Source organism: Bufo bufo, chromosome 8 (genome assembly GCF_905171765.1).
Source record: "Bufo bufo chromosome 8, aBufBuf1.1, whole genome shotgun sequence".
Classification (NCBI taxonomy): domain Eukaryota; kingdom Metazoa; phylum Chordata; class Amphibia; order Anura; family Bufonidae; genus Bufo; species Bufo bufo.
In genome coordinates, this window is record NC_053396.1 from 136,722,714 (window position 1) to 136,748,688 (window position 25,975).

Genomic DNA, 25,975 nt, shown 5'->3' on the forward strand with positions numbered 1-25,975 from the left:
AGTAAGGTATAAAACAAAAATGTTAAAAATAGAAAAAATAAAATAAAATAGACATATTTGGTATTGCCGCGTCTGTAAAAACCAGCTCTATAAAAATATCACATGACCTAACCCCTCGGATGAACACCGTAACAAAAAAAAAAAAAAAACCTGTGTCAAAACAAGCAATTTTTGTTACCTTACATCACAAAAGGTGCAACACCAAGTGATCAAAAACGCGTATGTCCCACAAAATGGTACCAATAAAACCGTCACCTCATCCCGCAAAAAATGAGCCCCTACATAAGAAAATCTCTTAAATAAAAAAAATATAGCTCTTAGAACATGGAGACATTAAAACATAATTTTTTTGGTTTTAAAAATGCTATTATTGTGTTAAAGTGAAACAAATAAAAAAAGTATACATGTTAGGTATTGCCGCGTCCGTAAAAACCAGCTCTATAAAAATATCACATGAGCTAACCCCTCAGGTGAACACCGTAAAAAAAAAAAAAAAAAAAACTGGGTCAAAACAAGCAATTTTTGTCACCTTGCATCACAAAAGGTGCAACACCAAGTGATCAAAAACGCGTATGTCCCACAAAATGGTACCAATAAAACCGTCACCTCATCCCGCAAAAAATGAGCCCCTACATAAGAAAATCTCTCAAAAAATAAAAAACTATAGCTCTCAGAACATGGACACATTAAAACATAATTTTTTTGTTTCAAAAATGCTATTATTGTGTAAAACTTTAATAAATGAGAAAAAGTATACATATTAGGTATCGCCACGTCCGTAACAATCTGCTCTATAAAAATGTCACTTGACTGAACCCCTCAGGTGAACGCTGTAAAAATAAATAAATAGAAACTGTGCTAAAACAACCAATTTTTTGGTCACCTTGCCCCATAAAGTGTTATAATGAATGATCAAAAAATCATATGTACCCAAAAATAGTACTAATAAAACTGGCACCTTATCCCCTAGTTTCCAAAATGGGGTCACTTCTTGGGAGTTTCTACTGTAAGGGTGCATCAGGGGGCTTCAAATGGGACATGGCATCTAAAAACCATGTGGAGTTCCTTTTCTTCTGCGCCCTGCCGTGTGCCCATACAGCAGTTTATGACTACATGTGGGGTGTTTCTGTAAACCGCAGAATCTGGGTAATAAATATTGAGTTTTGTTTGGCTGTTAACCATCGATGTGTTAAAGAAAAAATTAGATTAAAATGGAAAATCTGCCAAAAAAGTGAAATTTAAAAATTTAATCGCCATTTTCCTTTAATTCTTGTGGAACCCCTAAAGGGTTAACAAAAATTGTAAAATCGGTTTTGAATACCTTGAGGGGTGTAGTTGCTACAATGGGGTCATTTATGGGGGTATCCACTATGTAGGCCCCACAAAGTGACTTAAGACCTGAACTGGTCCTTAAAAAGTGGGTTTTGGCAATTTTCATAAAAATTTGAAGAATTGCATCTAAACTTCTAAGCCTTCTAACGTCCTAAAAAAATAAAATGACATTTCCAAAATGATGCCAACATAAAGTAGACATATGGGGAATGTTAAGTAATAAATATTTTATGAGGTATCACTTTCTGTTTTAAAAGCAGAGAAATTGAAATTTATAAAATTGCAAATTTTTCAAATTTTTGGGTAAATTTGGGATTTTTTCATAAATAAAGGTGAAATATTTTGACTCAAATTTATGATTATCATGAAGTACAATGTGTCACGAGAAAACAATCTCTGAATGACTTGGATAAATAAAGGCGTTCCAAAGTCATTACCACATAAAGTGAGATATGTCAGTTTTGCAAAATTAGGCCTGGTCAGGAGGGGGGCAAATGGCCCAGATGGCAAGTGGTTAACCCATGGAGGTCTGGATTTGGAGTCACACTCAAAATTAAAGTGGAAAAACACACTACAGGCTGATCCAACTTTGATGTAATGTCCTTAAAACAAATCAAAATGAGGCTCAGTAGTGTGTATGACCTCCCTTCAATGCCTGTGCATGCTCCTGATGAGGTGGCGGACGGTCTCCTGAGGGATCTTCTCCCAGACCTGGACTAAAGCAGGTAGTCTATAGCATCAATGCCTTCATCTTGCAGGAACTGCTGACACACTCCAGCCACATGAGGTCTAGCATTGTCTTGCATTAGGAGGAACCCAGGGCCAACCGCACCAGCATATGGTCCCACAAGGGGTCTGAGGATCTCATCTCGGTACCTAATGGCAGTCAGGCTACCTCTGGCGAGCACATGGACGGCTGTGCGGCCCTCCAAAGAAATGCCACTCCACACCATTACTGACCCAATGCCAAACCGGTCATGCTGGAGGATGTTGCAGGCAGCAGAACTTTCTCCACAGCGTCTCCAGACTCTGTCACGTCTGTCACATGTGCTCAGTGTGAACCTGCTTTCATCTGTGAAGAGCACAGGGGGCCAGTGGTGAATTTGCCAATCTTGGTGTTCTCTGGCAAATGCCAAACGTCCTGCACGGTGTTGGGCTGTAAGCACAACCCCCACCTGTGGACGTCGGGCCTCATGGAGTCTGTTTCTGACCGTTTGAGCAGACACATGCACATTTGTGGCCTGCTGGAGGTCATTTTGCAGGGCTCTGGCAGTGCTCCTCCTGTTCCTCCTTGCACAAAGGCGGAGGTAGCGGTCCTGCTGCTGGGTTGTTGCCCTCCTACGGCCTCCTCCACGTCTCCTGATGTACTGGCCTGTCTCCTGGTAGCGCCTTCATGCTCTGGACACTACGCTGACAGACACAGCAAATCTTCTTGCCACAGCTCGCATTGATGTGCCATCCTGGATAAGCTGCACTACCTGAGCCACTTGTGTGGGTTGTAGACTCCGTCTCATGCTACCACTAGAGTGAAAGCACCGCCAGCATTCAAAAGTGACCAAAACATCAGCCAGGAAGCATAGGAACTGAGAAGTGGTCTGTGGTCACCACCTGCAGAACTATTTCTTTATTGGTGGTGTCTTGCTAATTGCCTATAATTTCCACCTGTTGTCTATCCCATTTGCACAACAGCATGTGAAATTCATTGTCACTCAGTGTTGCTTCCTACGTGGACAGTTTGATTTCACAGAAGTGTGATTGACTTGGAGTTACATTGTGTTGTTTAAGTGTTCCCTTTATTTTTTTGATAATCACAGCTAAGACGATATCCCGTCAGAGGGAGTGATAACCACAGGTGGTGTATATGTAATAAATGTAATCACAGGAAGCAACCTGTTTAAAACGTAGCCTTTAATCTAATATCAACATAAAATAAGAAACTCCCACCAGGATTTGTGATACTCCTTATGGATTTCATAGAGGTCCTTAAAAGTAGTTTTAATTGATGGAGTAACCGTATTTATGCCCGTCAGCTCTTTCTCTGAAAAGATTTCATTGGCTTCTAGGAGCCATTTATTGGTATCCAATTGTATGCTAAGGAAGCCAGCCATAACACTGTGTGAGACAAGCTCACAAATATCACAATTGTTAAATCAAAATAATCACAGCTAAGACGATATCCCGTCAGAGGGAGTGATAACCACAGGTGGTGTATATGTAATAAATGTAATCACAGGAAGCACCTGTTTAAAACGTAGCCTTTAATCTAATATCAACATAAAATAAGAAACTCCCACAGACACACACAGAAAAGAACAAAAAAGGAGGTTCCTGTGTACGGGATCGTCCTTATCAGGACGGCTATTCCGTCTTTAGGCAGGGCTATCAAGTCTAGGGTCAGCTTTCGGGACAGACCAGAATCCATGACTGTCCACTTCGTCTATCATTGACCCGTGCCACTGGACGATTGCAGTATTATCTCTTATGTCATCAAGGATATATCTTTCTTTTTTTGTTCTTTTCTGTGTGTGTCTGTGGGAGTTTCTTATTTTATGTTGATATTAGATTAAAGGCTACGTTTTAAACAGCTTTATTTTTTTGAGCAATGTATTTTAAGATCCTCAGAAGTTTCAGCTGGTAGTGGCAGGTTTATCTGAGGAGCCAGGGTTAATCTGGAGTCCAAGACCACTCCCAAGTCCCTGACCTGGATGGCTGTCTCAGGGACAGGTTCAAAAGACAATGGCCATTGGGGTACTGAGGGTGTAATTTTCCGGTCACTGAATGTAATACATTCAGTTTTGGTGCCATTTAGCTTTAGAAATTGGCACTCATCCAGTGATCGATCTCCAAGAGACATCCGGCCAGATCGACTTGATCAACTGTTCCTTTGGCAAGCCTAAAGTACAGTTGTGTATCATCCGCATAAACATGAAACTGAAGATTGTGGCTCCTGATGATGTCGGCTGAAAGTCTCAGATCGATGTTGAACAAGACTGGAGATAGCGTCCTTCACTTTTCAATAGATCGCGTCCCCTGTCGCCCCCTCTCTGGTAACGAGAGGTACGGTTTCAAGTCCAGCAAACCTGAGGACAGATACATCGCCATTATGTGCAGATCTAATATGATCAATTAACCGGGGGACCCCTTTACCCGTCTCAATTGAATGGATATGTTCCCGGATACGTTCAAATAAACTGCGCACTGTTTTACCAATTTAGAACATACCACATCTGCACAGTAAAATGTAAACTACAAATTTTGTTTTGCAAGTGATCAAAGTATTTACTCTATGAAAAATGCCCCGCAAAATTCACTGTGGACCACTAAGGGTTAAAGCGACACATAGAACAATTACCGCAGCGTTTGTTGCTCTTCAGTTGCCATGCGTCCAGCCAAGTCTTATTTCTCAAATCTTGAAAGTGTCTGCGGACCAATTTGTCGCGTAACGTATGGAAATGTCTAAAGGCGACAATGGGGCGGGAATCCTTAAGATAGGAACTTGTATCGTTGGCAATGATACTCGTTATCTTTAATAACATCAGCCATAGGGCTATACCTAAAATAAAAAACAAATGTTTTTTCCCCCGGATTTTTGATGATTCCTGAATGGAATCTGATTTATAAAAATTATCACGTCCTAATAGTGGCCTTGGTCAAAGCCTCGTTCAGGAGACTGGGGGGGGGGGGGGGGGGGGGAACCCCTTGCTCTCAAGCGAAATCCTAACTTCCGTGTCTGGCGATTGTAACTGTCCTCAGTTTTGTTGATGCGTGCCAAACGTCTGACTTGGCCGTAAGGAACGGCACTTTATACTGATTCAGGATGGTAGCTCTGATAGTGTAGAAGGGGTTGGTCGCTGTCGGCTTTCTATAGCCCTCAGTCACAAGCTCCCCATCTCTCACCTTTAGCAATACATCCAAAAATTAAAGTCGATCGCCTCCATAGTTATAGGTGAAACGCATATTAATATTATTAACATGATTTAGATATTGCACAAAATCTTTAAACATAGCTTGTGTATATGCTACATATGGGTTGGAGACCGAATAGATAAATTTATCTTCTAAGTGTGCAAGGTATAAAATTTGCGAAGGAACACGCGACGGGAGTACCCATCGCGGAACCGATGCATTGTCTGAACCACACATTCCCAAACAAGAAGGCATTATTGCTCAGTATCAGTCTTAGGCCATCTACAATGAAATCTCTGAAGATCTCGCTTTTGTCTGTATTTAAGAGAATTTCTGATATGGCCTGGATACCTCTCTACATCCAGGGACACCAGGTGATACTCCTCCCGCCACTGGATCAAAGCCAGTGACTGGAGATCAGTGGTGTCCCCGAGATGTGAGGGGACCTTCTGCACTAGTGGTCGAAGTAACCAATCAATGTATCGTGACAAAGGTTGAGTCGCTGACCCGACCCCCGAGACAATAGGTCTCCCAGGGAGGTGGGTCAGCGACTTGTGAACTTTGGGGAGAAAATACCATGTCGGTTTCCTAGGGTGTATTGGACACCTGTTTGTGTTTATCTCTGCTTGGAATTTGTTCCTAAAGTGTTTTTTTCCCCGCCCCCTACTGCTAAAGGGGGTTGATTGACGCTATTATCTTTTTAATCTAATAAATTGCAGGCACTCGAGTCATCTGATATACTGGATTCTGAATCAGATGTCAAAAATTCACTTTTCTTACGTCAGGGATTTCGTTGTCTCCTTTGTGATCTATGACTCCATTCAAATTGTCTCCCGGTTTCATAGTCGATTTTGTCCCTCAGGAATTTATCCAGTTTTTTCTCCTTGATTTCGCTTTGTATTATGATAAATTTTTTATCCAGACGCTTGAAAAATCCCGCAGGAAGGTTTTCTGGCAGGCGAGTGAAGAGGACCTTTTTTGCTTTTTTCAATTTGTTTTGGATCGTGGCATATTCTTTTTCATTTCTTCTTAAAACCGTTTCCAGAATTTTCATGGAGAAGTCGAGATGAATTTGTCGCCACTCAGAGGCAAACATCGGGTCCTCTTGAAATTGTGCCATTTCTTTATATATCCTCAGCCCTCTGGCGACACGGTTGCTTTCCTTATACGATTTCAATGAGCTGATGGTCCAATATAGTCAAACCTCTTTTTTAGCAAATTGATATCCGTAGTTCTAATGCTTAGGTGCTCATGATTTCATAAATGTCCTTTTGATTGCATTGTAGAAAAAATACATCCGCTCCCTCTCTGCCTTCAGTAATCCCGCATGTGTCTCTAATTTTTGTGTGATATCCATCGCGGCATCATCGTTTGGTGAATCCATTTTTAGAGGGAGTAAATGTGTACTCAACCACAGAATTAAAGACCATAAACAACCATTGCAAGTTCAGACAGAATAGTGGTGGCACTACAAATCCCAGAATTCCTGGATCTGGATCAGAGATACAAATGTATTTGGGTGATCACTGAGAAGCAGCAACAAGTGGTGCTCAGCCATGTAGGTGAAGATGCAAATACCAGTGAATAAAGATAAATGGCGGCACTCACCTTACGTTGCAAAATGTCCTTTTTATTTCAGCAGAGGGGAGGAATACAAAACAGGATACAATCGCAGGTTACATGGCGACGGCTGTTTCGCATTGTCCACGCTTTTCCAAGAAGACAACACATATGTGACCACCAGAATTGCAGCACTTCCTGTTGTCACTAAGACAAAATGGCTGCTGCAAGTAAACATAAATCAGGGACCTTTATCAAGAATGGCGTTCCCATATGCCAGTCTTGATCCCCCTCTGCTGGAATGAGATGCGCCTAATTTATTAAGAGGCAGATGCCTCTAAATTAGGGATGAGAGAACCCAAACTGCAAAGTTCGGGTTCGTACCATACTTTGCGAGTTCGGGTAGCCGGACCTGAACTTTTTCACTGAAGTCCGGGTGCGGGTCATTTTATTATTTTCCTTTATAACATGGTTATAGTGGAAAATAATAGCATTCTTAAGACAGAATGCAAAAAGAGTATGGCAATTTAGGGGTAAAAAAAAACAAACAAAAAAACCAACACACCTCATCCACTTGATCGCGCTGCCGCAGTGTCTTCCATCTTCTTTCAGCAGGACCTGGGATGACGTCACCGCACTCACTACGTGGTGAGCGCGGTGACATCATCGCAGGTCCTGCTGAATGAAGATAGAAGGACCTGCGATGACGTCACCACAGGTGAGGTTGTTTTTTTTTAACCCCTAAATTGCCATATTCTTTTACATTCTGCCTTAAGAATGCTATTATTTTCCGCTATAACAGAAAATAATAAAGTGAAGTCTGGGTCCCCAGTGACTTCAATGGGGTCCGGGTTCAGGGTCAAGTTTGAAGACGGCGAACCCAAACTTCAATGGGTTCGCTCATCCCTACTCTTAATAAATTAATTGCTTCTCTGACAGTCAGTGTAGAACCCAATTAAGAAATAATAAAAAATGGAGCTAAGGAAATTTGAAGTTACTTGCAAAACTAGGTAAACCCCTTATTAGATTAAAGGGTGTGTACGAGTGGAGCATTTTCTTTCTACAATGCTCCCCCTGCCTTGCACTGTATTGGGCAAGACAAGGCCAGTATGCTAGTGAGTCTGGTGACATCACCGACACAAATGGGCAGTGTATAGTGCTGTTCTGGGTGGTTTTAGAGCCGGTATCAGTGATATCTACCACCCAATTGTGCCAGTGACATCACTGGGCTTCCCTGCTAGGCAGAAGTCTCCGCCTAGCATGCTGATGTGAAGCCCAGTACATCACCTGCTCACAACAAACAGACCTTGCTCTGTGCAATGCAGCGCAATGCAAAGGGAGCATCGGAACAGGGAAATGCTCCGATGCTCCACTCGTACATGCTAAAGAAGTGAAGGGGAATGCATGTCCGGGTTCAGCCCTGAAACCGGAGAAACCCCTTTAATCAGCATATAAAGAGAAGGTTTCAGATCTGTTTAAGAGCCTGTTCACATCATGTTTGGCTTATGCGTTTCGAATATCCATTTTCATTTGAAACAGATCCATAGGTTTCACATGGGGCGTCTGTCATGGATAGAAAGGTGCATTTGTCAAATTTCCATCAGGATTTTTTCCCCCCAATGCATTTTTGTTATTTTTATGCTACAAGATTGGACGAATTTACATCTGTGTTGTCACGTTTGGTTCTCTGTTCTGTCAAAGAAATGACAGGTGCACTGGATCTATCACACAACAGACCTCAACGGTGCCTAACAGATCCCACTGACTGGGGTCCATCGGGTGCAATCATTTTTTTGGGCAAAAATGACAAAATAATCTGCCAGGGATGTGAACTCCTCCATGGGCATCCTATTGCACAATCTTGATGTTTTTTTTGTTTTTTTTTACATGATAAAAACACACAAAATAAAAAACAGGTCATTTTGATAGGATAAAAATGTGGAGTGGACAGAGACTAGCAGAATTACAGACAAACCTTTCAAACACACAAAAGCTAAGAATACCCCAACAACCTCATTGACTTTATTTCTTTTTATTGGTTATTTAAAGTGAAGAACATTTTGCACAGACATACATATATAAGGGTGGGGGGCAGGAAAGGTCACTGATGTCTCAGACCAAAAAAAAAAAAAATGTATGTTACCAACAATGGTGGACTGTTTCCTTTAAACCTATCTCAGTATAATACGAAACTGGGTATATGAAATGCAATTAAAAAATGTATTACCCTATAACTTAAATTATTATCACAAGTACATCCCACATTGTACATAGAAGCCATGTGCAGTGTGCATGGGATCCCTGTGCATAAAGAGTCCTTATCCTGCGCAGTGTCAGAAGGCCTCAGTCTTGTTTTCCTTCACGCCACTGCGGAGAACCTTCATTCCACGCCACGTATACAAACATGGCCAAGACCACATGTACCGCGATCACAGCCACAATGGCAGCGTAGAAGTAACTGTCCTTGTTGGACATCCCATATGCACCTAGAAACAAAGAGCAAAATAGACCGGGTTAGTGGAACAATTGGACAGGCAGGCAATTATGGCAACCTTTGAAAATGTACACATGAAGAAAAAAAATGCCTGTGGGTTGTACAGACGTTTTTGATGGGGTTGTTCAAGTAATTCTTAGGTTGGCTACACGGCATTTGAGCCTGGAAGACCTTGGAGAGGCATCGACTACAGTGAGAACTGTGCAATGCTTCATTTCCCCTGAGGTGGCGCTGCAGATTTCCAGCAGCACACCATCTATTAAAAGGAACGTGCCATCAGAAAATGACCTATTGTTTGAATCCCATTTTTAGGTTTAACATATTTTTAAAGAATTTTTGATGATTATGGTCATTCATTTTCCATGTCAATATCTATATTTAAACTAAAATCATAAAATCACACTGGCCACTAAGGCAGAGTGATCCGGCAAGCAGTTCCGTCGCCGGAACCGCCTGCCGGATCCGGCAATCTGCATGCAAACGGAAAGCATTTGTAGACGAATCCGGATGCAGATCAGTCTTACAAATGCATTGCAAGAACGGATTAGTCTCTCCGGATGTCATCCTGAGAAACCGATCAGTTATATATTTTTTTCAAATTTTTACCGGTCTGTAAATTAATGCCGGATCCGGCATCTGATCCAGGATTTTGGATGGAGAAAATACCGCAGCATGTTGCGGTATTTCCTCCATCCAAAACGCTGTTCAGTGACTGAACTGAAGAATTCTGATTGCATGGGGATAAAACTGATCAGTTCTTTTCCTGTATTGAGCCCCTGTGATGGACCTCAGTGCCGGAAAAGAAAAACGCTAGTGTGAACGTACCCTAAGCCTGATAATATTTGCCACTTCTGATCACTTTACTGCAGTTATCTCTTTACCAATACAGGCAGGTTTAAAGCTGTATTACACAGCCCGACGTGGCAGGCTATTTATTGTCCCTTCCGGCAATAGTCTGCTCGCTAGCAGAGGAGACCGATGTTATTACATGCAGCGATCTCCTCCGCAGCATGGTGAGGAGCGATCATTATGCCATTGCTCGTCTCCATGCTGTCTAGTGGTTTGACGGCGGCAGATTGTTATTACACAGAACGATCATTTTTTAACATGCCAAAAGATCTGGATTGCCCAATGAACAAGCTTTGCTTGTTCATCGGGCAATTGGCGGCAGTATTACACTGCAAGATGATCGCTTGTTATCGATTATCTAAAACAGGCGTAGAAAATGATAAACGAGATGGGCCTACCGGCCCGACCCCTCCACTTTTTTAGACCTGACGTGAGTGGGGAAAAGTCGCAGACTGCGGCACAATTAACCTTTGCTTGCAAAGGGAATGATTCGATAACACTATAATCAGTTTACATAAGAAGATAAGGCAATAAATTCCAAGAGGACATCACATGAAAAGACCATAGCAGAAAACAATCAAAAAGCACCATAGATTTCTTACGGGGACCATACACATTAGTGTCAGTCGAACACTCTTTCAGCCAACAGATCTCCCAGAAACATTCATGCAAGTGTTTTCTAAGATACCAGATCCTCTGGATAGGTCATCAGTATGTGATAGGTGGTGGTCTGACAACTGTTTGAGAAGGCACTGGCGCGCCTGTGAGCGCCATGGCAGTCTCCTTGCTCACCAAGCACAGTGCCGTACATAGTATAGCAGCTGTGCCTAGTATTTCTGCTCAGCCCCATTTACGTTATTGGGGCTAAGCTGTGCCTAGGCCATGTTACCAATGAACGTGCCTTCACGCGGACTAAACAAAGCTGCGAGAAGGCCGTGGCGCTACTGTGAGTGCTAGTGCCTTCTCAAACAGCTGATTGGTGGGGTTTCTCTCCATTTGATAGGTCATCAGCTGACAAATCTCAGAAAGCCCTTCAATAAGGAATGTATTAACCTCCATGAATAAAAAGGATCAGTCATGTTGAAATTGAACAGTCTTAGCCTTTATTCCCCTGACATGCGGCCTTGGGGAAAAGTTAAGAGGCCCCAACACACATTAGATGGTTGGCTGGTCCTGCCGACATGCATCTAAAATACATGACCTTTTATTGCGTCACCACCTGAACCCCAATGTGAATCGTCAAGCTGATCTTTGCATCTGTGTCTAAGAAAAGTGACACATGCTGAGAGAAACCGAGAAGTACCTCAGAACTGGTGGAAAAACTCCATGTGCCATCGCCTGACTGTCATGTAGAACAAGCACAGATATACAGTCTGATCATACGTAACATTACAAAAAAAAAATAGATCTTGTTGTACAAACGGTCATAATGAACATACTGACCTTCAAACACATAAACCTTCGAGGAAAAGTACAGGCCGATCGGTAGCATAATCATTAAGATGGTGAAGAATAGGAGAGTCTTCAGGGTGGAAAGTAGGGACCCGTCATTTCTGTAAAGTAAAAACGAGTCAAACAGAAGCTTTGACAGAAATAGTTACTTCCACATGAAAACTATGACTGATCTATTAGCAATATCATAATTACTGAGCATAGCATTAATAAGAATAACAATAATGACAAATCCCCAGTCCCTCCCGCAGGCAGGCTAGTAAAATTAACTAGTAGGATACATGAGCATCTGTGTATCTCATGAAGATCGCATGCTCCCTGACAGTGACTTTATGAAGGGACCTCTAGAGTTCCCCCCAAAAAAACAAAAAACCCTATTAATAAGGGAGCCAATCTAAAAGGTGTTGTTCAGTGGAATATATTTTTTGCAGTAATTGGCTTAATAAAAAAAACTTTATTGCATAACCGATCCCCCACTGCTGCCATTCCAACAATCACTTGGTCCCCTGTGGCCTCCACTTTGTAGTCCAAGGTCAAGGAAATGGCAGGAGATGTCTGTTCAATAAATCACTGACTGGGGGCAAGGAAGCGGAGACCCTTAAAGTGTTGGAATGGCAGCATCAGGGGATTGGAGAGGTAAGTAAACCGCTTTAGCCCCCCTCCCCAGATGATCTATTTACTCCCCTAACAGACATTTTTTTGACAAAGGAGTGGAGGAGTTTTTCAGATGGACTTAGGTTACTTACGACGCAGATGTAAATGTTGCCTTATAGATTTATCAGCAGACACAGGCTATTTACAGCAGCCTATAGTCTGCCTATACAGTGAAAACATATGCATTTATAGCACTTACCCATTAATGCAATGTATTTATTCAACTATGTATAGACAAAATAATTCTCCATTTATTAAAAATAAAAAAAATACGGAATAAGGGTCCATTCACACGTCCGCAATTCTGTTCCGCATTTTGCGGAACGGAATTGCGGACCCATTAATTTCTATGGGGTCGCACTATGTGCTGCCCGGAACCGAAATTGCGGACCAGCACTTCCGGGTCCGCAATTCCGTTCCCGAAAAAAAATAGAATATGTCCTATTGCGGACAAGATTAGGCATTTTCTATTATAGTGTTTCCAAAATTACAAAGAGTAAAAAGGTGGTGGTTAACACATAGTGAGACAAAAGAAAAATATAACCTAGAGAAGGTCATACCCACCAGAAAGTCCTCCCAAAATAAAAATTATATAAATAATAATAAAAATATTAATAATTATAATAAATTTATATATATATATATATATATGAGCCGCTGACGCGGCTGGGTATGACGCGCCGTTATGGGGCATCTGTGGATGACGCGCCGTTATGGGGGATCTGTGGAGGACGCGCCGTTATGGGGGATCTGTGGAGGACGCGCCGTTATGGGGGATCTGTGGAGGACGCGCCGTTATGGGGGATCTGTGGAGGACGCGCCGTTATGGGGGATCTGTGGAGGACGCGCCGTTATGGGGGATCTGTGGAGGACGCTGTTATGGGGGATCTGTGGAGGACGCTGTTATGGGGGAATCTGTGGAGGACGCGCCGTTATGGGGGATCTGTGGAGGACGCTGTTATGGGGGAATCTTTGGAGGACGCCGTTATGGGGGATCTGTGGAGGACGCCGTTATGGGGGATCTGTGGAGGACGCCGTTATGGGGGATCTGTGGAGGACGCTGTTATGGGGGATCTGTGGAGGACGCTGTTATGGGGGAATCTGTGGAGGACGCCGTTATGGGGGGGGATCTGTGGAGGACACCGTTATGGGGGGGGGATCTGTGGAGGACACCGTTATGGGGGGGGGATCTGTGGAGGACACTGTTATGGGGGGGGATCTGTGGAGGACACTGTTATGGGGGGGGGGGGATCTGTGGAGGACACTGTTATGGGGGGGGAATCTGTGGAGGACACTGTTATGGGGGGGGATCTGTGGAGGACACTGTTATGGGGGGGGGGATCTGTGGAGGACACTGTTATGGGGGGGGGGGATCTGTGGAGGACACTGTTATGGGGGGGGATCTGTGGAGGACACTGTTATGGGGGGGGATCTGTGGAGGACACTGTTATGGGGGGGGGATCTGTGGAGGACACTGTTATGGGGGGGGGATCTGTGGAGGACACTTATGGGGGGGGGGGGGGGGGGATCTATGGATGGCGCTGTTATAGGGGATGTGTGCTATGACACATAGGGCCATGAGGGGGGGCAGCATAAGACATATAGCATCTTATGCTGGTCCCCCCCATGGCCCTATGTGTCCCCTCATGTGTCCTAAACTGCGCACATAACTGGTTTTGTGTGTAAAGTATTTTACTAGTGTGTAAAACAAACTCTCCCCTATTGATAACATGGCCGCCTCTGTACTCACTGTCACTATGAATGCACTACAGCGAGCGGCACCGAGCTGGCCGGCCGGAGCGTGACTGACGTCACTTAGTAACGCTCCTCCCACTTCAGGAAGCAGGAGCGTTACTAAGTGATGTCAGTCACGCGCCGGCCGGCCCGCTCACTACCGCTCGCTGTAGTGCATTCGTAGTGACAGTGAGTACAGAGGCGGCCATGTTATCAATAGGAGAGAGATTGTTTTACACACTAGTAAAATACTTTACACACAAAGCCAGTTAAGTGCCGTCGTGGTGATCTCATGGAAACTGAATTTCCCGGTAAGGAGATATACAAAATTATATATCAAGGGGGGGGAGGGGGGGGGGGGGGGGCGACTGCGTGATGGATCATGTGATGGACCATGTGATGAACGCAGTGACGTCATCAACGGTCCTTTTCCTCACAGATGAAGACAAAAGAGATGCCGGCTGCGCGAACAAGTGGATTAAGGCGAGTTAAATTTTTATTTTTTAACTCCTCCAGCCCTATTTTACTTAGCATTCTGTATTCAGAATGTTATTATTTTCCATTATAACCATGTTATAAGGGAAAATAATACAATCTAACAAACTTGAACCCAAACCTGAACTTCTGTGAAGTTGTTCGGGTCTGGGTACCACAGTCAGTTTTTTATCACGCAAGTGCAAAACACATTGCACCCGCGCGATAAAAACTGAACAACGGAACGCAATCGGAGTCAAAACTGACTGCAATTGGTTACCTACTCGCGCGGGTTTGCCGCAACGTATCCGGACACTCTCGTGTGAAAGAGGCATAAGGAGAGTTAGTTCCGCCCTTGCTCGGACACAGGCCTCCTACCCAGTTAAGCCAGTACTCTCTGGTTTGCACTGATGAGGGGCAATCGCCCCAAAACAGCTGTCTACAGATGAGGTGCTGGCTTATTTAATATCCAAGTCATGTCTCAAGGCTTATTTTAAGAGCTGAATATTGACTTATAGGATAGCTGCCTTACATCTGGTGGCATTAGAGGCAAAGCTTGTTAAGAGCTCATTTGCATTTCTTCCCTCTCATGAATGTATGTAGACTAGACCATGTAGCAGCCCTGCAAATGTCTTCTAAGGATGCTCCTGCTTTCTCAGCTTGCGAAGAGGACATTGCCCGGGTTGAATGAGCTTTCAAGTTGTCAGGACAGGGGAGGTCCTGAATATCATAGCAAAAGGGAAATAGTGTTCCTAATCCACCTGACTAAGGAAAATTTCTATTTTTTTTTTACCCTTGTCCCTGAAAATTGAACTAGAAGGCTACCGGACTTTCGGAAACCTTTGGTAGCCTTGATACAATTCAAAACTGTACGCCTGACGTCCAGGGGATGAAAAACTGATTCTTTGCCGTTTAAAGGGTTATTACAAAAAGATGGTAAAATGATCTCCTGGTCACGATGAAAATTTGACACTACCTTTTGGAGGAACCCCGGATCTAATCTGAGTACTATTCTATCCTCCATCACTCGCAGGTAAGGTTCTCCAATAAAAAAAAGGCCTGTATCTCTCCCAGTCTTCAGGCTGACATAATTGCAATTAGGAATGCCCTTTTAAAAGATATTAGTTTGATAGAACAATTATCTAGTGGCTCAAAGGTAGATAGTGTTAGGCCAGTAAGAAAAATATTAAGATCCCAGGAGGGGACACGAGATTTTAGAGTCAGTCTAAGCCTGGAAGCTGCTCTCGTGAATCTTTTTATCCATCTATGGTTTGCAAGATCAGAATTGAAGAAACAGCCGAGAGCCGACACCTGAACTTTGAGGGTGGATGGTCTAAGCCCCAGCTCAAGCCCCTGCTGTAAGAACTCCAAGATAATCTGGATGTTTGGCCCTTTCAGATTCGGGGACGGGTTCCCCGACCAGGAACAGAATCTCTTCCATATCTTCAGGTAGATAGCGGAAGTTACTTTTTTCCTGCATGCTCTAAGTGTGGTTATCACTCCATCTGAAAGACCCTGATACTTCAATATCTGTATCTCAGGATCCAAGCTGTTAGTCAGAACTCCAGATTGGAATGCAGGATCGATCCATGATGAAGAAGGTCCTTCCTGGATGGAAGAGGCCAAGGCTCCGAGATGGAGAGTTTCTTGAGGGAGGAAAACCAGCTACTCTTCGGCCAGAATGGGGTTATTAGGATTATTGTTGTATTGTCTTTATGAATCTTTTGGGATGAGTGGAAGCGGTGGAAAAGCGTAACTGAGACCCCAGTCCCATGCTAGGGCAAACGTATCTAATGCCCAGGGATTATCCCGGGGATTTAGGGAGCAGAATCTTGCCACCTTCGTATTTTCCCTTGAAGCAAACAGGTCCACTTCTGGAACACCTCATTTGTCTATCATATAAAAAGACTTCTGTATTTAGAGACCATTCTGTCTGGTCAAATTTCTTCCGACTAAGATAGTCTGCCTCTAGATTCAGGACCCCTTGAGATGGATCGCTGAAATGGACCTTACGTTTTGTTCTGCCAAGTTTAAGATCTTGGTAGATAAGGCCAGGAGATTTTTTGACTTTGTCCCTCCCTGATGGGAGAGGTAGGCAATGGTCGTCGTGTTGTCCGAAAGGATTTTTAGGTGGGAACCCAGAAGATTTTCTTCTGCCATGATTAGGGATTTAGGAACTGCCCTCAGTTCTCTGAAATTTGACAACTGAGAGCTGATCGACTGGGGCCAGAAGCCCCGATCGTAATCTCCCATTTTCGCTCCCCATCCTGACTTGCGTCCATCATGATTTGTACGTAGGGAGATCTCTTCCATACTACTCCCCTGGAGAGGTTCCTTGGGACTGTCCACCAACATAGTGATGTCTTTACCATATGAGGAATGGACACTCTGTAGCCTAGAGTAACCTGTTGCCTGTTCCAAACTCTGAGAAACCAAATCTGTAGAGGTCAAAAATGCAGTTGACTCCAAGGTACTGAGGTTATGCATGATGTGAGTAGGCCCAGAAGACTCATTGCTTCCCTTATGGAGCAGATTTTCTATTGAAACAGTCTGACTGTCACGCCCTGTCCTGTGGGTGTACTGAGGAGATCGGTCAGTTTTTCTGCACATGACTCAATCTGACAGTTTGTTTTGTTGTGGGTTTGAACAGAATCCCACATCCTCCCCGGTGTTGTTCTTTTGGTAATTGGTGAGGCTATTTATTCCTCTCTCTCCCTATAGCCTTTGTGGATTATAGTTCTGCCTTGTGTGAGCTCTGGAAGTTTGGTGGATTGTCTGCTCCAACACATCTCTAGAGAAGTCCTTTTTCTTTCTGTGTCTGTTTTTCCTAGGCCTCTAGGGTGACGCTAGCTCCTTCAGTTGTTGAAGGAGCTGGGTGTCTTTTTCCCTCTTCCCTACAGCTGAGGGTTTGTTTCAGTGTGTTATAGTCTTAGGTACGTGGGCATGTGCACATCTACCATCGAGGTATGCACATGGGCATAGCAGCTTAGGGAATGTGTTTTAGGGATTGCTAGGAGGTGACCCCATTGTTCCCTAGCATTTGGGGCCTAGTCAGTTGTTTTGTTTGCTTTGCCATGTTCTGTTTCCTTCCCTTACTTACCGTGACACAGACCTTCTCCCGTAGTGATTTGATTTGGTCTTGGGGGAAGAAAAGTGGATTGAGTTTGAGAGTCTAGAATCACCCCCAGGAAACGTATTTTTGTTGACGGTTGAAGATTTGATTTGTTGATATTTACTATCCACCCCAGTTTTCCCAGTGTTGACAGGAAGGTGTCTAAATCTGCCACTAGGTGGTCTATGGAATCGCCAATTAAGAGAAAATCATCTAAGTATGGGACTAAGATTAGTCCCCTTTTCCTCACATATGCCACCATCTCGACTACAAGTTTGCTGAAAATCCTGGGTGCGGAGGAAATTCTAAATGGAAGGGCCGTGAATTGATAATGGTGTATAAACCCTCTGTGGTCTCTGATGGAGAACAGCAGGAATTTTTGGAAAGTGACATGAATTGGGACATGGTAATAGGTGTCTTAAGTCCACTGTGCACATTAAGGAGTCTTTTCCTATTAAGGGTATTATTGAAGAAAATTCTATCCTGTAACCGGATGTTACTACCTCCCGGGCCCAGGGGTTCGGGGAGATCATTTCCCAAAATGTAAGAACAAGGGGAACTTTCTGTTTTCCCTGGTAGCAAACAGGTCCACCTGAGGAGGACCCCAGTTCTGGGCTATCATCTCGAACGCAGCCTTGTGGAGCTCCCACTTCCCTGGGACTACTCTCCTTCTGCTCAAGAAATCTGCCTGGACATTGTTCACTACTCTCAGGTGTACAGCTGTGATGGAAAGGACTGTCTTTTCTGCCCAGGAAAATATCTCCTTGGATAGATTCTGAAGATGAGGGTGACATGTCCCACCCTGATGCCTTATGAAGGAGACTGCTGTTGTATTGTAGGAGTAAATCCTGAGATGTTTCCAGACTAGTTGACCCTGAAGTTCCCTGTAATTGGAGGACCTCCAACCTATCTCTGATGTCCAGACACCCTGAACTGAGCCCCATTGGGGCACTGCTCCCCAACCTGTCGCGCTTGCATCTCTAGTTACTGTCACTACAGGAGAATGGGACCAGAAGATTCCTACAGAGTTATTCCTCTTGTCCTGCCACCAATTCAGGGATCTTTTGGTGACTGAGGAAATTGGAATCTTTTTGTCTAGGGACGATTGACTTCGGTCCCAGTGGGAGAGAAGATTGGACTGGAGGTGTCTGGAGTGGGCCTGACTCCAAGCTACTGCTTGTATGCAGGAGGTCATGAGGCCCAGAACCCTCACGAAATCCTGAATAGAAGCCTGAGATTTCCTCTGTAGGGATGATACCTTGAAGACAAGATTTTCTTTTTTGGTGTCTGAAAGAAAGGACATCTCCCAAAATCTTGGCCAACTCTGGCCTGAACACCAGGGACCCCTTAAAAGGGAATCGAGCAAAGTCTATTTTTTGATAAAAGTGTCCCCCGACCAAGACTTAAGTCAGAGTGCACGGTGGACAGAGTTAGACAAGGATGAGGATCTGGCGGTAAACCTCACAGATTCTGCGGAAGCATTAGCCAGAAAACCTGTGGTCATTTTAAGGAGGGGAAAGGACTCTAAGATCTTATCCCTAGAAGTACCCTTCCTAAGATGGTCCTCAACTCTGTTAAGCCAACAAACATTGACCTTGCAACAGAAGTGGCTGCCACATTAGTTTTAATGGAAATGGCCCCGTCTCCCATAGTTTCTTAAATAACCCCTACGACCTACGGTCCATGGGGTCCTTAAGTTGGGAGGCATCCTCAAACGGAACGGATGTACGTTTGCCTGCTTTAGCGACCTGTACATCTATTTTAGGCATTTCATCCCAGATTTTTGCATCTTCAGGACTGAATGGAAGTCTATTCCTGAATTCTCTAAGGACCAAGAACCTTCTATTTACTATGTAGTATGAGACTGGCACTCCCTCGCATGCAAGGGAGTGCCAGTCTCATACTACATAATATATACTTTTTATTACGCCTTTGTTGATTTGAGTGAATCAATTTGAGACTAGAGCACCCATTCCAGAATTGTAAGGGGAGTTAGCGGTTTGTCTATACTACTTTTAACCTTCTATTAACGCCCACCCACTCATCCATGATGAGATCCTTCAGATTTGGGTTTACAGTAAAAACTTTACGCCTCTTGGCTCTCAAACATCTGGTCCTGAATTGAGTGAGGTTGTACCTCCTCTTCAATGTCCATGGTATTACGGACGGCGGACAAAAGGGAGTCTATAATAACAGAATCAAAATAGTATTTCACTACTGATTCTGAGTCAGAGTCCCTTTCCCCTTCCTCACATACTAGGTCTGCGGAACCACCAACAGCCATAGGGGTGTCATCAGTATCGGAGGAGGATTCAGCAGAGATTCTAGGGTGCTTAGCGGGAGCAGCGCTAGTGCACGGTTCAGCAAGGGAATGTTTTTCGGCCATAGAAGAGCGAATCTCTTCCCTAATCATGGACCTAATGTCCTGAATCTTAGTTGACCGTTCCTCCCTAACTACAGTCCCTATACGGGTGTTACAGATAGGGTGCCTATATGGGTAAGGGAATACAGCATATAGAACAAAACCTGGGCTGCCTCCTATCTCCTTCCTCCCCCCCTGAAGGCTCCTTGACGCCGTGAAAAAAAGAAAAAGGACAGAGAACCTTGTAAGAAAACAGTGATAGGAAGGGGAATGGGTGGATATACCACCTTACTCACTGTTACAGACGTCTTCCGGGCTTCTGCAGGGTCAGCACGATCCGCTTCCATGGTGCCTGTAGTCTGAGCGTGGAGCAAACACAGACTGGAGAGGTGTTCCACGTGTGGAAAGGGATCCCTCTCTTACAGCACCGTCCTCCGCTGTAATTGCACCCACCTGCCTGGCAATTAGCTTCATTCAGGCCGTCTGCTGCAGCAGGCTGCAAACAGCACCCCAAGCCCTGCCGGCAACATGACACCACCTGAAAACAGCGCGGGACACGGCTGCATAAGCAAAGAGCCCGCAGCCTGCTCAGAGCCCCGCAGAGCCCCCCCGGGCAGCCGAACTGGTTCAGGGATGTCTGACCCAGGACAGGGGACTCCCAAACGGTGAGAGTACTGGCCTGGGGTGGGTTAATGCCAGGAGGAAGGAGACCACAGGAGGACCCGATCAACCGCCCCCCCTTCATCCATGCATCCTCTTGTCCTGTAGGGACAGGAAAACACTGGGGTGTGTAAGGGGAGGGGCCCTTTTAACCCTCTCTGTTTCCTGTCCTTAGAGCGACAAGGGAGCAACCTCTATTTTGGTGCCGTCATGAAGGGGGATGCCATGGAGATATATATATATATATATATATATATATATATATAGTTAACTCTGATAAAAAAAACACCCTTGTGTTTGAAAGAAAAAGGAGAGGAGAGGAGGATCAAAATGACTCCTTGACCTGCAAAAGTGTGCGTCCCAAACCTAGTGAGCGAAATACCAATTTCTCCCCACAGGGGAACTTACGGAGGGCAGGCACACGGCTCTGGTCCCGACATGTTGCCATGATGAATCCAGACCTCAGATCAGTGTTGCTCCTCCGCTTTATGCCGGCCAGAACGACGCACGGTCACTTCCAGCATCCGCCGGAAGTGACGTCTTTTTCAAAGCGCCGACACGCAAACCCGGCTTAACCATCCAGGGGCAAGGCAGGAGACTTCGCCCCAGGAGCAGGCTCCGGATGAACTGGAACGAGCCCTCCCGATTCCCCCCGGTACCGCAGGGGGACACCACGATCCATTATGGTGTGCAGTAGGATTCCTATCTTCATCTTCCTGCGCACAGGGAGACCTTTCTCTGCCCTGTCCTCTGTAGGGACAGGAAACACTGGTGTTGGGAGGGGGGGGGGGGCATTTAAACCTTTCTCTGTTCCTGCCCCTACAGAGGTCAGGGGTCAATCTCCTTGTGTGCCGTCGTGGTGATATGGAAAAACTTTTTTTATTCTGACAACCCTTCCTTTTAGGAATGCAAATATTCAAGCTATCTAAACAAACGTGCCTTCCTATATGCTTCATTGTCCTGAGGAAGGGGGGCCGTTTGCCCCTGATACGCGTAGACCTGGAATAAAGAATTGCTTTTCCTTTTACCAATACCAATCTGGTCCCACGTCTTCTGCAGTATCGCCGGAAAAAAGGTCCTGTTTTTTTCTTCTCTACGACTGTTCCCATCCCAGAAACCGCTTCTGCGGTAAGGGTAAAGACCTTGGCAGCAGTGCAGATACCCCGCACGCTGGACGGGGTACCAGCAAGGCGAGACAAAGGTGTTGTGACTCATCACAACATCATACGGTAGGCGCAATTTATTATCTATTGCGATTTTGTGGCAAACGGCAGCACACACGAGGCGCTGCCTCCTGTCTTTTTTTCTTCTCTTATATACTATGGCTAGCGTTCAACACTGGCTCATATTTACTGTATTTAGGTTTCCCTGACCCCAAGAGAAACCGGTTCCTACAAAATACAGACTGGAGTCTACTGGTTTTACTGGGTTACTGTTTACATGATTACAGTATTGCCATTACCAGTCAGAATCTAACAGTACTTTAGGTTTATTGCCTAAACATTACAGCAAAATCATCTGCGCAGCCTGTAGGGCGCCGCTCACACTGGTGTCACGGCTGCAGGTTTATTCGCGGAGGGTACTCATGGATAGCATTAACATATACAGAACAGAAATGAGAGCTGAGGCCACGTTAAAGATTTTTTAACTGATGACCTATCCAGAAGATAGGTCATCAGTATGTGATCAGTGGGGATCTGACGTCCGGGACCCCCACTGATCAGAAGGTACTCGTGCACCGCAGCCTTCTCACAGCTTTTCCTAGGCCATGTGACATCATGTTCATGTTTACAATAGGTATGAGGCCGCTGAGGCCTTCTTCTCCTAGCCACAAGTAACGTGACATTTGTTTAGTTTTGTGCTTGTTACATTACCGTTTCAAAATCCGAAGCCGAACTTGGGTTTGTGCCTCATTAACGAATGTATGCGCAGAACCGAACTGTAACGTCATAGGCACGAAACTAAGCAAGTGTTGTGTTACTTGTGGCTAGAAGAAGGCCTCAGCGGAGCCCATACATTTTACTGGAGGCACAGAGCGCATATTATAAAACGACGTTAGGAAGTTAATCAGGTTCAGATAGAGCCAACCGAACCAGATTCGCTCAACACTAGTTTTTAGTATAAAAAAATTCGGAAACGCCCATCACATAGTAACATAGTACATAAGGCCGAAAAAAGACATCCGTCCATCCAGTTCAGCCTGTCATCCTGCAAGTTGATCCAGGTACAAGCCAATTTTCCCCACTGAAGTGGCCCCAAAGCCATGAGGCAGACAGCCAGGCCTCACATTTTTTTTTTTTACACAGAAGGAGAAAAACAGTTTAGAGACCACGTAGGTCAGCAATGTAAAATACAATGAGCATATAAACTTATAATCAGGTCATATGTCCGCCTATGATAATGGGGGTCTTACGCGATGTGCAGTTTCTGCATGAGACCGGATGAATGAAGCCTAAAGCGGACTAGAGATTTACGGATGGCATTTAGTCCTTCGCTAAGAGTCAGGCGGAAAAAGTATCCGAGATTTAATCAGATTTCTGCTGGTCTTAAACCTGATGTTGCAATATAATGACCCAAGGAGGATAAAAATGCTGAGATGCATAAAAGGGTGGTCTCATCACAATAACCCCCCTTCCCTATATGTCCTATGGGGTAGAGGGGTGACATAAGTCTGAGCCAGAGCAGAAACACACCAACACACTGCCGCTCTCACCCTGGCGGACCACATCCATGTAGCATATGTTAAAAAAAATAAAACTTGATCAGCCGCAACGTCAGAAGCCGAACGGTCTACCGGACCAGCTTCATCAGAAACTGAGAATGTCTTAAAGGGGTTGGCCCATCTGGCACATTGATGGCATATTGCTACTCCAGCTGTTCTGAGACTACAACTCCCAGAATGCTCCGTTCACTTCTATGAAAGTTAGAACAACCGAGCATGTTGCATGCTGGGAGTTGTAGTTTCACAGCAGCTGGAGCGCCGAAGGTTGCTGATCCCGGTGCTCAGATGTGCTACCAATGTCAGACAGGTGCGGGTCCCACCTATCTCCAGAACAGGGACCTGAAGTACAGGACAGCACAATGTGCATGCGCAGCACGCTCTCTCCATTCATCGCTATAGGATTTCTGACTATCATGGCCACCTCTCCACTCATCGCTCTGGGACTACCAGACATAGAGCCAGCGCTCTTGTGGGGTCCGGTTCAGACTGATGACATATTCTAACCCCCTATAAACGCATGGCGCCTGCTACAGGATGAATCGCATAAAAGCCCACCCTTCCCCCGCAGTCATAGATTACTAATACAGACACCAGCCATTACAATCACTACGCCGCCATCATCCTGGAGGGAGAGGACTTCCTATACGGACGGCACTGTACTCCATTCATCCCCCTGTCCTCTTCCGCACAGCGCAGTTACCAAACTCATGACGATCAATAAAGTTATCCATGTTCAAACTATGCCCAGAGCGCCCCCCTCACTTACTGGCTGAAGTCCGCGGGGGGGATGTTGGCCACGTTCAGAGCCGCTTTATCGTATCTCTCCATGTTGACTTTTCTGTTCTAGGAGATCAGCTTCACTTCCTGGATGAACGAGATCATGTGATCCTAGTCACATGACACGCGGCGCGGGCTCGGACTGCAGCCAGTGCGGTGGTGCTGATCTCCACGAGGGGGCGCTGCGCGGCGTTCAGAGCGGCTTTGTTGTCCGGTCACATACTGGGCTAAAAGCCCTTTGGTGATGTCATGATGACGTGATCAGCCACTTGTGTGGGAGGAGTCAGGCTCTGGGCCTGCCTAGAAAGGGCACGTGTTCATACAGTGCGTCTGCTGTGCAGGATCACTATTACTTGGTGTGTCTGTATGAAGTGAATGTATTATTGTAAATTAGGAGGAGTGAGTAACAGAGGAGAGAACTACAACTCCCAGCACTGTCAGTCTTTTTTTTAATTTTTTTTATGGAGAATCTGGAAATTATAGGGAGAGGAGTGTAGAGGGAAAGAGCTACAACTCCCAGCATGATCTGACTACTATAGGGCATCGCTAAACGGCACAGGGACATTATGTCCACATTGTTCTAACCAGGGTCCCTGGAAAAAATATAAAAAGTGGCCCCGTTTTGTAGTTGGGTCCAAATTGATGGAAGGCAGGGCCAGCAATACCATATTGTGGCACATTATACCACCCCAACATAGCCATATACCACATCCATCACAAAATACCGCCAGCAGCACAAAATACATCCCCAAAAACTTCCACTGGCCGGCCGTGAGGAGGGCCCAGACGGTCCACTGGGAAATTTCCATGTAAGGTCTATGGCCAATCCGCCCCTGGCTCTAACCCCCGTAGAAGGTAATGATGCATATTGGGAGTTGTAGTTTTAGAACAGCTGATCCCTGTTATGATAGGCAATCAGGGGACAGTACTAACCGCTCCTCCACCCCCTCACATGGTGACATCACACAGGGCCTTCACCACTTCTCCTCTGCACTGCTGAGCTCTGTCTCTTCCAGCACCGGTCATATGATGAGGGCATCCCTCAGGTCCTTCTGGACCTCCTAGCTTCTCCTCTGCACAGCTAGCTTTCCAGGTGTAATTAGGGGGCGGCCCTTTCATCCATGGTCGGCCCCCTTACCCCCACAGACCCCAGAGCAGCTGCATGATCTGCCTCCATTAGAGGTACACGTTACATGGGCCAGAAAACTGTCAGTCTTTACCTTAGAAATCTCATTGCTCTTCTACATTTTATTTTCTGGTGCAAGGACCTCCTGAAGATGAGCCAGTTAAAGTCTACCTAAACTTTAAAGTGCAGTTTATTCAAACTTATAGGAAATGGTTAAAGGGAGTCTGTCATCAGCATTTCACTTTTTTAACCCTTCCCACAGCTCCCAAGCATGCTTACATTTAATAAAAACGTTACCTCTGGCATCAATCCTGGACGTATAGAACCATCAAAAACGATCTTTATAAGATATGCAAATGAGGGCTCGCAAGTGCCCAGGAGCGGCGTTACTCTCTTAGGTGCTCTGCTTGCTCAGCCTTTTCATTGCGTCCCCCCGCCCCTTCCTACCCTCCGCCCGCCGAGATCCCGCGCCTGCGCAGTCAGTCCGTCGGTCCGTCGGCCGGCACATGCGCACTGCGATGCCCATTCCTTGTACATAATTAATGCGCTGGCCGACGGACTGACTGCGCAGGCGCGGGATCTCGGCGGAATAACAAGTTAGTAGAAAGGCGGTCAGAGGGAAAGGATGGGCGGGCGGAGGGTAGGAAGGGGCGGGGGGACGCAATGAAAAGGCTGAGCAAGCAGAGCACCTACGAGTGTAACGCCGCCCTGGGCACTTGCGAGTCCTCATTTGCATAAAGATTGTTTTTGATGGTTCTATA

The 25,975-nt window shown here is 45.2% G+C and overlaps 1 protein-coding gene across 1 annotated transcript; it reads right to left on the reverse strand.

Annotated features, from left to right (window-relative positions):
- Positions 1 to 8,818: 8,818 nt before the first annotated feature.
- On the reverse strand, positions 8,819 to 24,231 carry VMA21 (vacuolar ATPase assembly factor VMA21). Its single transcript, XM_040405835.1, has 3 exons — positions 24,078 to 24,231; positions 11,585 to 11,694; positions 8,819 to 9,284 (listed from the first exon to the last, which is right to left on the reverse strand). The coding sequence occupies exons 1-3, from the start codon at positions 24,137 to 24,139 to the stop codon at positions 9,142 to 9,144; spliced, it is 315 nt and encodes a 104-aa protein (XP_040261769.1). The 5' UTR covers positions 24,140 to 24,231; the 3' UTR covers positions 8,819 to 9,141.
- Positions 24,232 to 25,975: the final 1,744 nt, after the last annotated feature.